The 14,450-nt window shown below is 32.9% G+C and overlaps 1 protein-coding gene across 3 annotated transcripts in view; it reads left to right on the top strand.

The window, feature by feature from the left end:
• Esp (Epidermal stripes and patches) overlaps positions 1-10,655 on the top strand; it is a 32,007-nt gene extending 21,352 nt beyond the window's left edge. For all 3 annotated transcript variants that reach the window (XM_089698393.1, XM_089698392.1, XM_089698391.1), the window contains exons 3-9: positions 2,605-2,707; positions 3,336-3,858; positions 3,946-4,126; positions 4,429-4,758; positions 5,203-5,343; positions 6,596-6,741; positions 7,059-10,655. In XM_089698393.1, the coding sequence (XP_089554519.1) occupies positions 2,605-2,707; positions 3,336-3,858; positions 3,946-4,126; positions 4,429-4,758; positions 5,203-5,343; positions 6,596-6,741; positions 7,059-7,430 (1,796 nt within the window). In that variant the 3' untranslated portion in view covers positions 7,431-10,655. The remainder of the gene's footprint in view (positions 1-2,604; positions 2,708-3,335; positions 3,859-3,945; positions 4,127-4,428; positions 4,759-5,202; positions 5,344-6,595; positions 6,742-7,058) is intronic.
• The last annotated feature ends 3,795 nt before the right edge of the window (positions 10,656-14,450 follow it).

Raw genomic sequence — 14,450 nt, 5'->3', positions numbered from 1 at the left:
ATTTTAAATCAAATATGAGTAGTGATTTGTCACTTCTGGAGGTTACTAGTATAGTTAAATAAGTCTTTTTATAAAATAAAAGTTCCATGAACTATTCGTTGCAACATACTGGCTAGGCGACAAAAAATGATTAAGGATAATATCCTATTATATGTATATATATTATATATTATTCCATTTCCATACTGTCTGACAATTACGGTTTACGGTTAAAAATATTTATTTACTTCTCGCCAAAATCTCGCATTTTATTACCCTTATTTGGGATACATAAATTGTTGAAATCCAGTAAGGATTGGACTTCAGTTTACGGCATAATAAAACCTGAGAATGTTGTTAGAGGTCGGGATGATTTTACATATTACCTTATACATGTCCTTGCGTTTCGAATTGTAATTCGTGATTCATTGGGAGCAATCTTTTAAATTACCCTTGTTTTATTTGTTTATCTACTTGTGAAAGTAAAATGTATTACATTTCAGTGGTATTTGAAACACATGTTAGTTATATGCGCCTAAGGATCTCTTTATTTTTTTAAGCGAAGTTTTATAATATTTTAGTTCATGAGATTTCAATTTGATTTAAGTTCGTAAAGCAGGTAAAAACGACATATTCATAGTTATCTTTTGATTCACAGTAGCTAAAGAAGGATGACTTGTTTTAATTTGTACAAAATATTAATCCATTGTAACATTTATTACTCGAGTACACAAAAGGGATGGAAGATAAATGACATGCGCCAAAATTCTAAAATATTTACCTTTCAAATCCTTTCAAAGTTAAATGCTGAATCATAAATATTTAATTAGTACCTAAGAGAAACAGTGTTAAAAGATAATTAGGTAGGAGTTAATTAAAAACCTTTCTATGTATTTGTATTTATCTATGTACTTGACATTTACGCTAAAGTGTTCATTGTTTAATTATTCCTAGAAGAATAACGGGATTTCTATATTTAGATGGTTTACGGCTTAACAATTAAAAATTCAGACGTACGTACAGTTGATGACTCCTAAAATTGTTTATTTCCGTGTTTTGAATACATTTGGTGAAGTTTTATTCTATTTTTATTTAACGTTTCAAATTAAACCTTATTTCTATATGATTTTAATAAACATTAATCGATATTAAAATTTTACTGTTATTGGCCAAATAATAAATTTGTGCTATTTCAAATGCAGAAGCTTATTATAAGCTTATTAAGCTTATTTCATGCTTATTAATAGTAGACCTTTTAAATCGATGAAATACAAAAGAAAAAAAAACTAGTTCAAAATAAACTAGATTTTGAATGTCAACTCAGAGCGTAGGACCTTCAGACATGTCACAACATATGACTTTATTTCCGTTTATCTAAAAAAAAGTATACCAGTAAAAATATTACATTGTCCAGTATTAATAAAATGAAACCGACAACTAAGCAAAAGCTTATAGATTAAGTGTTTCCCAGACGGGATGCGCAAATATGCTTACGTAATAATTAATATTGCAAGATGAGACTTAATTAATAGTTAAAGTCATATAGAGTGATGAATATAATCAAAGCACAGTATCCAATTTCTGGATAATACCAGGAATTAATTAGCATTATTCTAGGAACAGTCAAAGGCCAAGCCGAAATGATGAAAACTAATATTTAAAAGTTGGATGTTGATTCTTTTTGCGACAATCTCTGCTCCAATTTTAATGAATTTTAGCATAGATTAGACTCTAGAGAAGAACATACTCTTTTTGCGAAATCAAACTTTGAGAGAGGTAAACAGAGGGAGGAAATTTGTAAGGGGAAAAACTTGTGTGTTATCATGTTTGAGCAAAGCCGCCGGCGGAAAGCTAATAGCTTCATAACCAAGCACAGAAAGTGGATAGGAAATGCCTCATAAAGGAAGAAATAAAAATGTATTACGCAATATTGAATGACACGTTTAGAATAGCGTAGAAGCGCATTTATCGAGACAGCAATAATCTACGTTATAGGAAAAGTTCTTAGAGAACTCCTGAGTCCTGTCCGTACCACAAGTAATTCTGAACTACATTTCCATCTTCATTTGCCGAGTTAAATCACTACAGAATACAGATAGAATATTGAACTTGAACGTGTGACGATTGAGAGAATTACTCCTTATTTCTCGTACTTTCTAGATTTTTTCAACGTTACGTTTATAATAAACGAGTTATGTAACGTTGTTTATCTCTTGAGACCTTGGTACATGCATGCATGACTTATTGACATGTAATTTTCGGTGACCCTTTGATCTATTAATAAAATTAAAGTGGCCCTCATACTTTTTGTGTTTATCGATATTATGTTAAACGCAATATGAATGAAACAACATAAATATTTCCCTTATTTGAAGTCAATTATTCAAACCTTTGTAGTGAAATGAACAAATATTTTTTTATCCGCAAATATTAAATAGACGCTCAAACATATGTATTTTCTGTAACGTGGCTCATCGAACTGTAAGCTTACATTTGGTCTTTCGAGAACAATCATCAAATTCAGCGAGAAAATTAAAATCCGAATCTTTGTCTTTGTCCTAAAATGAACATGTATTGTTTATTAGTTTGCCAACATTCCTATCATTGATCATCAATATATTTCAGTGTCAGACAGCGGAGCGGGTGAAGGGTGGCGGTCTCACATAAAGCGACGGCTCAACCGCAAGACGCTCCACAAGAGAATACCGATCACCGCCTGGTTACCTCAGTAAGTACCCGGAAAATAGATCAATTTCCATTCACGGCATATTAGCTAATTATCCTGAAGTATTCAGATTGGTACTGCGTGATCTGCGCCCATTACGCTCCTAATCTAATTAGCTTCCGTGACTTGTTTTGATAATATGTATATTCGTTATTTAGGTATTCTGTTTCATTATTAAGTTGTGTATTATAATGATAATGGAATTAGTGTATAGCTATATATTCTCGCGGGTAAAATAATCAACTTTTCATTCAATTGGTTATCGCGTCTTTAATTCCATATATTTTTATAATTTATAGAGTACTTATTAATATCTTGAGTAAAATAATAAGTCAAACCTTTATGTCGTTAAACCTTGTATACCGTTATCTTTTAATCTTAATCGAAAGTTAATCTGGTGTAGAAATTAAAGGAAATTGGTTTCCAGTAGTTAAGGGTATTGAAAGCACAAATATCGGTTAACAGACAGATAAAGATCAGTTATGATTAATATTGAAGGTGGATAGATAATGTTTCTACTCGTATTAGTATTTCAATTTCACAGTTGATCAATAAAATCGCATATAACTAATTGCACGACTCATGATGCGAATTTGTTTCTGGTATTACAAAATAAATGTCTATATTCCAGTTACAATTTGGAAAAAGCGATAGGCGATCTCATAGCGGGTATCACAGTGGGTTTGACTGTGATCCCACAGTCTCTTGCCTACTCGAACATCGCTGGCTTGCCTCCACAATATGGTCTCTACGGTTCATTCTTGGGTTGCTTCATCTACATCTTCTTGGGCGGATGCCGAGCTGTTCCCGCCGGACCCACCGCTATCGCCTCTCTTCTAACATGGCAAGTCGCTGGAGGCGTCATAGAAAAAGCAATCCTACTGAATTTCCTCACTGGACTAATTGAACTACTGATGGGAGTGCTTGGACTTGGATTCCTGATCAACTTCGTATCAGGACCTGTGTCTTCTGGATTTACATCTGCAGTTGCATTGATGATTGCCACGTCGCAAGTCAAAGACTTGTTCGCTATAAACGTGAAGGGTACGACGTTCTTGACACAATGGATATCAGTATTCAAGAATATTCACAGTGCGTCCTTATGGGATCCAATTCTTGGATTCAGTTGCATTGCGCTTCTACTTTCTATGAGGGTAAGTTGAAATTTCATTACGGATATAAAGAGCTTTCAATGCTTCTCCATCAACGTCCGTACGCTATAAATACGTTGTTATTTTCAGAAAATCGGTATGATTAAACTTGGAGAGAAGTCTTCAGATGGACCAAGCACCCGGCAGAAAGTGTTGACTAAATGTATGTGGCTACTCGGAACCTGCCGTAACGCCATTGTGGTGGTCCTTACTGGAGTCCTCGGCTTCTGGTTCGTTACTGCAAAGGGTGGCGCACCTTTCCGACTTATGGGTACGTAAGATTTACTACTTCTCTTCCGAATTCGTATGAATAAAGTAATAACATTGTCTTTTGTTTTTCAATGCATTCGCCAGGTGAAGGTGTACCGGGCGGTTAGTAATGTAACACACGAACTCTCCATCACATCAATATCTATATTATTTTGATCTGTATCGTTTTTTTCCCATCTGTAGGTTTCGATCAACCATGCACGCTGGTATTCTTCATTGTTTCCTCTCATTACATTGCATTAATTATACATTATGTCACTGTTCTTCTATTATTTCGCTCGACTAATGGTATTGTTCTTATAGGTGCTATACCCTCTGGAGTCCCAACACCGATGATACCGCCATTCAGCTACGTGAAATCAGATAACACCACGGTAGATTTCGTCGATATGGTCTCAGAAATGGGATCGGGTTTACTGGTGATCCCTTTGATAGTGCTGCTTGAAGACATTGCGATTTGCAAGGCGTTTTCTGGCGGGAAAACGATTGATGCGACTCAGGAGATGATCGCTCTAGGACTGATGAATGTCGGCAACTCGTTCATGCAGGCGTACCCCGGAGGGGGGTCGCTTGCACGTTCTGTAGTTTCCAACGGATCGGGAGTGAAGACTACGTTCAACGGACTTTACACTGGTAAGTTTCGATTATTCAATACACACACATTTTAGCGGCACTCAATAATTTCACACACGGAATAATAAGGAATAATAAGCCTGTTGTTACTAAAATTTTAAGCGCATTGCGCAAAATTCTTTACGTATTACATGTGACAATACGTTTCATTATCATTTCTATTAAAAACTAGCGGTCCGCCCCGGCTTCGCCCGTGGTACATGTTTACGTTTTCTCTACATAAGAACCATCCTCGTACTTCAAGGAATATAATAAAAAAAGAATTATCGAAATCGGTTCAGCCGTTCTCGAGTTATGCGCTTACCAACACATTTTGCGATTCATTTTTATATATAAGAATAACGTTTTTCCCGTTACATATTAAATTAAATTTTCTTCTGCTCCAAAAACAAAGATTCACCAAGAATTCATTTCGCTAATAAACGATTATTTTTATCTTTTCAGGTCTGATGGTGATCTTGGCCTTGCAGTTCTTCACGCAGTACTTCGAATTCATTCCAAAGGCGGCATTGGCTGCTGTCATCATCTCTGCTATTCTGTTTATGGTAGAATATGATGTCGTCAAGCCAATGTGGCGAGCCAAAAGTAAGTCATAATACTATTCTATAGATTATTATTAATTAATGTCAGTAACAATACCCTAATTCCCATGAAAATGTTGCAGAACAATAGGTCCTGATAAAATATGTATAACAAAGTAGTGTTCTCGCCTTTGTAATACATATTTTATCGTTTTATAGTTTTTTGTGATATTGTATATTCCTGCCATGAACTGCATTTTATGAACAATATTAAATTTCCCTGCAAAATAAACCAGATTCAGTAAGAGAACACAGTCGGTCATCGTCTGTGTTCTCTGACGTTAATTTCCTTTGAAAATGTTTTTCATGAGATTGTAATGATGTCTTTAGCATATAAGGATAAGTAGTACTTTTGATCATTTCCGTTCTTTTATAAACATAACTGGAACTATTTGTTTTATCAACGTGATCTTTCATCATGTACCACTGACGACTATCTAAAGTTATGCATCTCACAAGTCACAACACACAATGTGCCCATAATTTTCCGTAACAATACTTTAGTTGCGGTTTTCCATGAGGGAAAAAACCGCATTAGTAATGTTTCAGTACTTTCAAGATCTCGGCGTAAAATAATCTAGTAAACAGTTGAAAGTTAGGCTACCTATAGGCTATACTTTTTCAATAATTTCCCGTGAACTATAGAGGAAAATTTATGCAGTCGCGCTCATTTTCTTATCTCTCTACTAACACTTCAAGTGGCTATTTTGCATTCAATAGTTAAATTTATGGAGAAAAATTAATTTCGCATACATTTGAATTATTTTTATTTAGCTGAATAAACCTCGATTAAAGACATTATTTCGAGCTAAGAAGGCATTGTAGCCTGTAGGATAACAATGAGAAAACTTATAATGATATGTCTTGAGGCTTTGCATAAAGCCGTAAGCTTAGAGTTAGTACTCAAGTTACAAGTAGCTTAGATCCTTTTAAAAGAAAGAACAGTACACCTACTCAACTCTGTATTATCGTCATATTAATTTTTATTAATATTATTTTTTTTATATTTTTTGAATCATAATTCTTACGCGATGTAAATATTAAGATATTTCTTTAATTCAAGATAAAACTTAATTGTCTTCATCAGCCTATATTTATTTCCGTTAGTTGCAGGGCTTCCTTTAATTTAGTCTTTGATTTTATGATTAATATATATTATTTAAATTTTTTAATCCGGCTTGAACCACTGAATCGTCCAAGCTCTTTAATATTTTAAACTCAGCGGGAATTATTAATTATATTTTTCATGATTTCAGAATTGGACCTCATTCCTGGACTTACGACCTTCGTCCTATGCTTGGCTTTACCGATAGAGATGGGCATCCTCACTGGAGTTGTTGTCAATATTGTGTTTATCTTGTACCACGCTGCTAGACCCAAATTCTCCGTGGAAATGTTAAAAGTAAGCAATTTTACACATTAATAACTTCAGATAGTAAATAACAGTGAGCATGAAGGATTATTTTGTCGCTCAGAATAGAGTAAAATATACATTCATAATCTTCCTTAATTGTAACCAATGTAATGTTGCTGTTGATAAATTCAAATAACTGTAATAAATTTCCTCATGCCAATGCCCTTTTATCGAAGTTAATTAAATTAAATTCTAATAATTATATTATACAGTGCTTACAGCAAATATTCATGAATCTAGTTGCATATAATAATTATGAATTATCCATATGAAAATAAAATTCATATCCAAATGTTTATTTCCAGACTGACCAAGGCGTGGAATACCTAATGATAACCCCGGACCGCTGTCTCATGTTCCCGTCAGTGGACTACGTGCGGCGCCTCGTCACCAAGTGCGCGAGCGGCAACTCTGTGCCCGTCGTTATTGAGTGCACTCACATATACAGCGCTGATTACACAGCTGCCAAATCCATTGAACAGCTAACAGCTGACTTCCACGCGAGACAACAACCGTTATACTTCTATAACGTTAAACCTTCGGTTTGCTCAATCTTCGAAGCCGTCGCTAAGCCGGAACACTTCGTCGTCTTCTATGAAGATGACGAACTTGACCGACTCTTTACAGCGGACGACAGAATTGCTCCAACAAAACCCGCCCTCCCCTTGAATGCTTAGTGATATAAGACTATATTTTTGGAACGAATTTGACGGTTATTGTGCCGTCGTGTAAATAGTTCGCCGAGTGAACCTCGAATTTATCGTGTATCGATGTAAAACTTTGTGATTGGATGACTAAAGTGGCCGCCGGTTGACAAAATGAAATAGATTTTGTACCAATGTTCTATTTTTGGTAAACTTTACCGTTTTAAATTAAAAAGCAGTAGTTTTCGGGCTAAACTATACAAATTGTTCCAGAAATTTTTTGAAGTCATAACTGGTGGTCATTTTTGTTGGTCATTTTAGTCGCATGAACTGTAGATGCTCTATTTTAGTAATGTAAGGGTCGGGAGGTGTATGGCTGTGCAGCTGGACGTCCGCAACCATCAGTATTATATACAACCGTGTGTGAACTGTACACGAAACAATTGTTCTGATCAATTTTCTGGATATAGCTAGAAATTAAAAGTATTCTATCAAAATTATGAATATATAAATTTATAAATACTTAAATAGTTTAACCAATCTTTGAGATCTTACCACATTTGAACAGACTTGTAAAGCTGTTAAATGTGTAACTTATGCTCAAAATTGTTTCTACAACACATATTGTTAGATACTTCAGAGTTGTATAATCTGTAGTTTCCATTTTTCCATTTGTTGTTTTCCATTTGTTGTTTTCCATTCAATTAGAATTATATGATAATGATTCAACTTATTATGCTTTTTCCATAATACTTTCTCTGTTCCTCTTTATAAACAGATACTAAAGAGGACAGAGAGATACATTGTTTTCATATTTGCTATTTTGTTAATTATTCCGAAAAAAGCTTAACAAAATCAATATTCATGAACAGAGCCAGAACAATTCTCTCGCGTATGTTGTTAGCATGAGAAAGAATGATTCGTGATGGTAAGACTACGACACAAACATAAAAGTTGCATGATTTTTTTTAAATAATTAAATGGAGTTATTTTGAATTCAACAATGCGATACTATTTTATAAATAGACCTTTTATTTAGCAATAATTTTAAAGATATGTATTTTGTGTCGTGGTCTTGTTGGCCGAGTAAAAAACGATCCGAAAAAAGCGGACATGATTTCTACCTTCTAATTATTACTGATCTGATTCTTTTACTACAAAACAATCTTTATATGAGTATTGAGTAGTTCTTTTTTTACAAATAATATGACGTATATATTGACTATTTTTCTACTGAACTTATCCTCGCATCGGATCGTATTTACTGAGCTTGGTGTTGAGGTTTAACCCCGTAAGGGTGCTTTTCTATCAATAGTGTACGAGGATTAAAGCGAGCAATGTGTTTGAAAAGAACCAATCATATCGCTTCATCTAATATCTAATATGTTTGTTACTCTTTCACGTAAAAACTACTGAACCGATTACAATGAAATTTAGCACACATATAGAGGGTAACTTGGATTAACACATAGGATAGTTTTTATCCCGGAAATCCCACGGGAACGGTATTTATGCGGGTTTTCCTTTGCAAACGCGGGCGAAGCCGCGGGCGGAAATCTAGTTTAGTATAAAGTTTGAAGCGATACTATTGGTTATTTACAAACACATTCGTCGCTACACATCCTCTCTCATTATTCGTGGATAAACACCCTAAAAGTTAGGTAAAAGTGTGTTTTCAGCTCAAATCTTGCGTAGGGTAACTGTGTTTACGGAACGGTATGATGTTAATCTTATTGACTAATAATTATTTTTATTTATTTGTATGTGTATCATGAATATATGAATATATTGTATATCGACGCGACGCATTTCAAATTAACGATTTCTTAGTAGAGTTTAAAACAATAATGTGTCGTTCAGTAGCATAGAAAATAGAAGTGAATTGGTGTATTTTGATGCAAATCTCGATGTTGTTGTTCAGAAATAATTAATGGTAAACGTAGATTATAAATGTGTGTCTACTTCAATCTTCTGCGTCGCGTCGACTCTTTTGCTTTAAGCAGATTTTGTGACGAATAATTATTATTGTTGAGAAAACGATATATTACTTTCTATTCACTTCTTGGAATTTTGAAAATCATGCAACTCGATACATTGCTGCTAAGTAGACGCTTATTATTCGAACGTCATCAATGTATTCCTGCACAATTTCAATTACGATATCCGTAGATAAGTGTATTTAATATTTTTGATGCAAATGAATATGTACTTAATTCTAGTATTAATAGACATTATATTGACTCAATTAGGTTCTGCAAGATTTAAGCTGAACTGTCGATTAACCCCTAAGTTTCCGCATAGCGTTATTTTTTTAATAATGATTTAAGAGGACCCTAGGCGTCTCTCGCCATGTTGTGATTGTAGATTTTAAAATAAATTTAATTATTTTTATGTACTTATGCCATGAATTATTACGCCATGTCCTTAATATGACTATAATCGTGATACTTAAAGAATTGTTTAAGTAGTAGTTTATTTATGAATAGGTGTTTAGAGTACAAGTTAGTTTGTAGAGGAATTTAATATCATTCTACTTTAGAGACTAGGGGTCCAGTGCGTCGTGTGATTTGTGATAAATGCAAATGCATTCTTGTGTGAGTGTAAGCCTTGGAGTTATTTATATACGTATTATAATTTTTATAACGCAGTTCGATTTTTGGAAGAGTTCTACGTCAAAGAGTCGGTAGTTCACAAAAATGGGGACAGATGCTCAAGTAAAATTCAAATTTGATATACTGTTCTGTGGTCTCTTCGGGAAACTTTAGTGTAATATTTAGTTGTTTATAAAGCACCAGACCCTGTAAGGAAAATTAAAGAAAATTAATTAAATTCTACTTTGTAACCAGAATATCTTTAAGATGATTATAAAATGTAACAAAACGTATTTTCATAGTACAAAACATAGATTTATATTGAACAAATCATATCTCGATATAATTGTACCTATTTATAGAAATATGTATACTTATACAAACATGACAAATACATTTGCATGTCTTAATTGGTTCTTAGTGTGAGTGGTATAACGACGCACAAACCTCTTCTGAGACTCCATTATATATATTCATCTTGTGATCCATAATATATGTATGTTTAACAAATGGAAGTTAATAAAATTGATATTTTAAAGAAATGCTTTAGATTAAAAAAATATATTTAAATATTTAAAATTGTGGTGCGGTTAAATAAAAATTAACTAATGTTTTCCCAGTTCCAAGAACAAAATAATTCTAATTAAACTCTTTGAGAGTTAGATGACTTGGTTGTTTTATTTACACCCCTTTAGATAAGTAAGTTGTTACGTAAATTGAATGAAAGTCCATACTATCAAATAAAAATTACTGAAACGTACCAGACAAGTTTTTTCAGTGTTAATTTTTAACAAGTTTGTACCAATGTGGTATATGATAAGTTTTATCTAGTTCATCTGAATTCCTAGTAACTACTACACGTAAAAACAAAGACGAAGTTGAATTAAAACTGAAATAAAAGCAAATGACGTCACGAAACTGAAACGAAGCGACGCCTGCATATTATTTCATTCAGTTTTTAAATATCAAATGTATGTAAAAAGTAATTCTATCTGTGTGTCTGGTTCTTCTTCACGCCTCAACCACTGAACCGATTAGAATTGAAACTTGAATTAGTTCAAATCACGTTCAAATATATATTTTTTATCCCTAGAGACCGGGAACTGTGTGGGATTTTCGTTACGTCTTAAATAATAATAAATTTATTTAAAATAAGAAAATTTTGTGATAAAAAATGAAAATTGAACGTCACATTTTCTTATGCTCAGTGACCCAAAGACTGTATTGACCTTCCTCACGAGTATGCGCGAACATTTCGATCTCGTAGAGGTTTTCTTCTATTTCTTTATATGAATATAGGAACGACGAATGGCCAAATGTCCTTCGCTTCCCAACCCTACTTTATGAATCCCTATATTTGAACACTAAATTCATTGTTTAATTTATGACTCCTAATCGCCATAATATCACCTATGGTTATTTATATATATATCAATTGTCTACAACAAATATCTACGATCTCCTAATCAATATTTGTGCCTCTACAAACCCCTTTGCCAGTTAACAAAACAAACTGACCTGTACTAGCTCCGCTCCTTTTGGTCTTAGCGTTATATAGCCTATAGCCTTCCTCGATTAATGGGCTATCTCACCGAAAGAATTTTTCAAATCGGACCAGTAGTTCCCGAGATAAGCGCGTTCAAACAAACAAACAAACTTCAGCTTTATAATATTAGTATAGTATAGATGGTTCCCTTCAGTGCTTTGATATAGTAACAGGTCAATGCACATGGAAATTGAGCCTTCATTGTTCACTGACGTTGCACTTACGGCAAAATGGGATTGCGAATTTGATTTGAATTTGAATTTGCTGGATCAGCGGAAATGTAACGATGGATTGAATTTGCGAAATGATTGATTGGGAGTAAAATTACTTTTGAAAATGTTTTGAATATAGGGCAATATTCTGAATTGTATATGACTATAGCATAGAATCTTCGAAAAAATATAATTTAGGCAGGCTAAAAATACATTAGAAACTTAGAATCTATTTCTATTTGATTTAAGTTTATTCAATTGCAATAGCTAGCTACCGTCTCTGTGACTAAGTTTAATTATTTTCCGTTTCTATTGCACTAAATTAATTTTTAGCAAGTACTTATAGAATTAACCTCCGTTAAATTATCTCGAAAATAGTATGCAAAATATCTTGATTCCTTTAACTAACTATAATACTAAAAAATAGTTGCCAAAATAAGGCGAAAAAAAATTTTCGATCGTAAAGCACTCTCTGATGCTTCGCATCATGAGTCGTGCAATAGTTTAAAATAAAAAAAACAAGCTATTATAAATAATCCAAACTGAAAAGTAGAAAATAAATAATAGTTAAAAAAAACTAAAAAACACGCTTTTTATATAAAACTGAACTAAAAAATAGAGAATAAATTTAAATGAATTTAAATTAAGAAAATAGTGTTAAAAATTTCAATGAATATAAATTAAATTATTTTTTTACTCACACTATTATTAAATAATAGTGTGAGTAAAAAAAAATTATTTTATTTTAAAAAAAGCGTGGGGTGCATGGTGTCAGTGGTTATAGATATTTAATTGGCAGATATGAGTAGAGTGATTATCATTTCGATAATATCTTACGAAGCACCCCACGCTTTTTTTTTTAATAAAATAATTTTTTTTTACTCACACTATTATTAATTTATATTCATTGAAATTTTTAACACTATTTTCTTAATTTAAATTCATTTTTTATTTTCTATTTTTTAGTTCGGTTTTATATAAAAAGCGTGTTTTTTAGTTTTTTTTAAACTATTATTTTTATATGTTTGAAGAACACGAACGTCCCATTTAGATCTGGCATTTCTACTTAATATTAATTTTTAATTCGTACAATCGATATAGTTGACATTGTATTATTAGAGAAGAAAATAAATACAAACTACAAAGTACAAATAACTTTTTAAAGGGTTTTGCTAATATCAGACGTTTGCGCTTGTGTTTGCGCTACCATGAACATTTTTGACTTAACTTGTAGGTATCAGAAGTTTAGACAAAACAATGAGAATTCAGTTCGAATCTAATCCTCTCTTAAAATCGTTCGTGATTCGACCCATTATTAAACAAAAATATTATATGTATTATACTATATGTATCACTTGTATACGTAGCTAGTATACCTATTAGGTATTATTAGTCTGTGGTATCACATTACTCTATTTAAAAGAGTGGAAAAAACATTGCACAAAAGCGACTTTCCTTTTATCACGAGAATCCAGAACACGTTATCAGGCTTTATCGGCGTAATTAAAGCTTGCAGAGTAAAACAATAAGCCAGCAACTTTCTACGCAGTATTAAGGTCATAGTGTTTGAACAGTGCATACTCTTTCGACATAGATGGTTCATTGACCGATGGATGCAGTTGCGTACAGGTGATACGTAATTTTTCATCTGTAGGTCAGCATGAATGATAATATTATAATGTATATCTATACTAATATTATAAAGCGGAAGAGTGTGTGTGTTTGTTTGAATGCGCTAATCTCTGGCACTACTGATCCGATTTGAAAAATTCTTTCGGTGTTAGATAGCCCATTCATCGAGGAAGGCTTTAGGCTATATTATATCATCTCGCTAAGCCCAACAGGAGCGGAGCACTGCGGGTAAAACCGCGGAGCACAGCTAGTAGTAGGTATTATAATTGCAGTGGTTTTGCTCTTGAATATAGTATTACATTATCTGTATTTGAATTATTGATTAAACTCTTACTCTACATTGAAATGCGAAATTGTGTTTGTTTGTCTTACTTTTGATTTGATTCAATGGTAACTCTTTGTGCTTTGAGAAATTGTGGAAGTGAGTTACAGGTTACTTTTTAAATATTTACAGGTAACTTTTTATATATGAGTTGAGTTATATATATATATATATATATATATATATATGTATGTATATACAGGGTGGTGGTATATATATATACAGGGTGTCCCACTATTGGTATACTAAGCGCGAAGGGACTTGTAGTTTTGCATACACTGATCACGTAAAAAATACTTAAACAACAAAATTACGTCAAAAAATTTTTGCTAAATTTTTCCTGAAAATCCATGTTTTCTTCTCTAGCTTCGCGCAGCCGGCATATACCGCTTCGCTAATGTGAGCATTTTGTCTATGAAAACATAATCTTAAACGATAGTTCACGTGCGGGTGGCAAAGTTGGGCGGGTTGCTTGTTATGGGTGTACACATAGAGTTTTAAGAATTCATCTATTTGAAAAAAAAAAGAGCGTCTGGAATTTTATAAGTATTTTTTACGAACTCAGCGTATGCAGAACTATAACCTCCTTTGAGCTTAGTATACCAAGAGTGGGACACCCTGTATATATTATTGAACTTATCAGAATAATAAATGTGAAATAAACGCTTCTTCTTTTCTGTTGTTTCATTTTATTTAAGGCAATACAAAAAGAAATTGTAATATATGGGAAGAGAATTATAGAAAATTGCT

The sequence above is a fragment of the Colias philodice genome, chromosome 8 (genome assembly GCF_061535455.1).
Source record: "Colias philodice isolate Cphi_HAF_F1 chromosome 8, ilColPhil1 Martin Lab GWU primary, whole genome shotgun sequence".
NCBI classification, from domain to species: domain Eukaryota; kingdom Metazoa; phylum Arthropoda; class Insecta; order Lepidoptera; family Pieridae; genus Colias; species Colias philodice.
The sequence above is the reverse complement of the archived record's forward strand: the minus strand, read 5'-3'. Positions and strand labels throughout refer to the sequence as shown.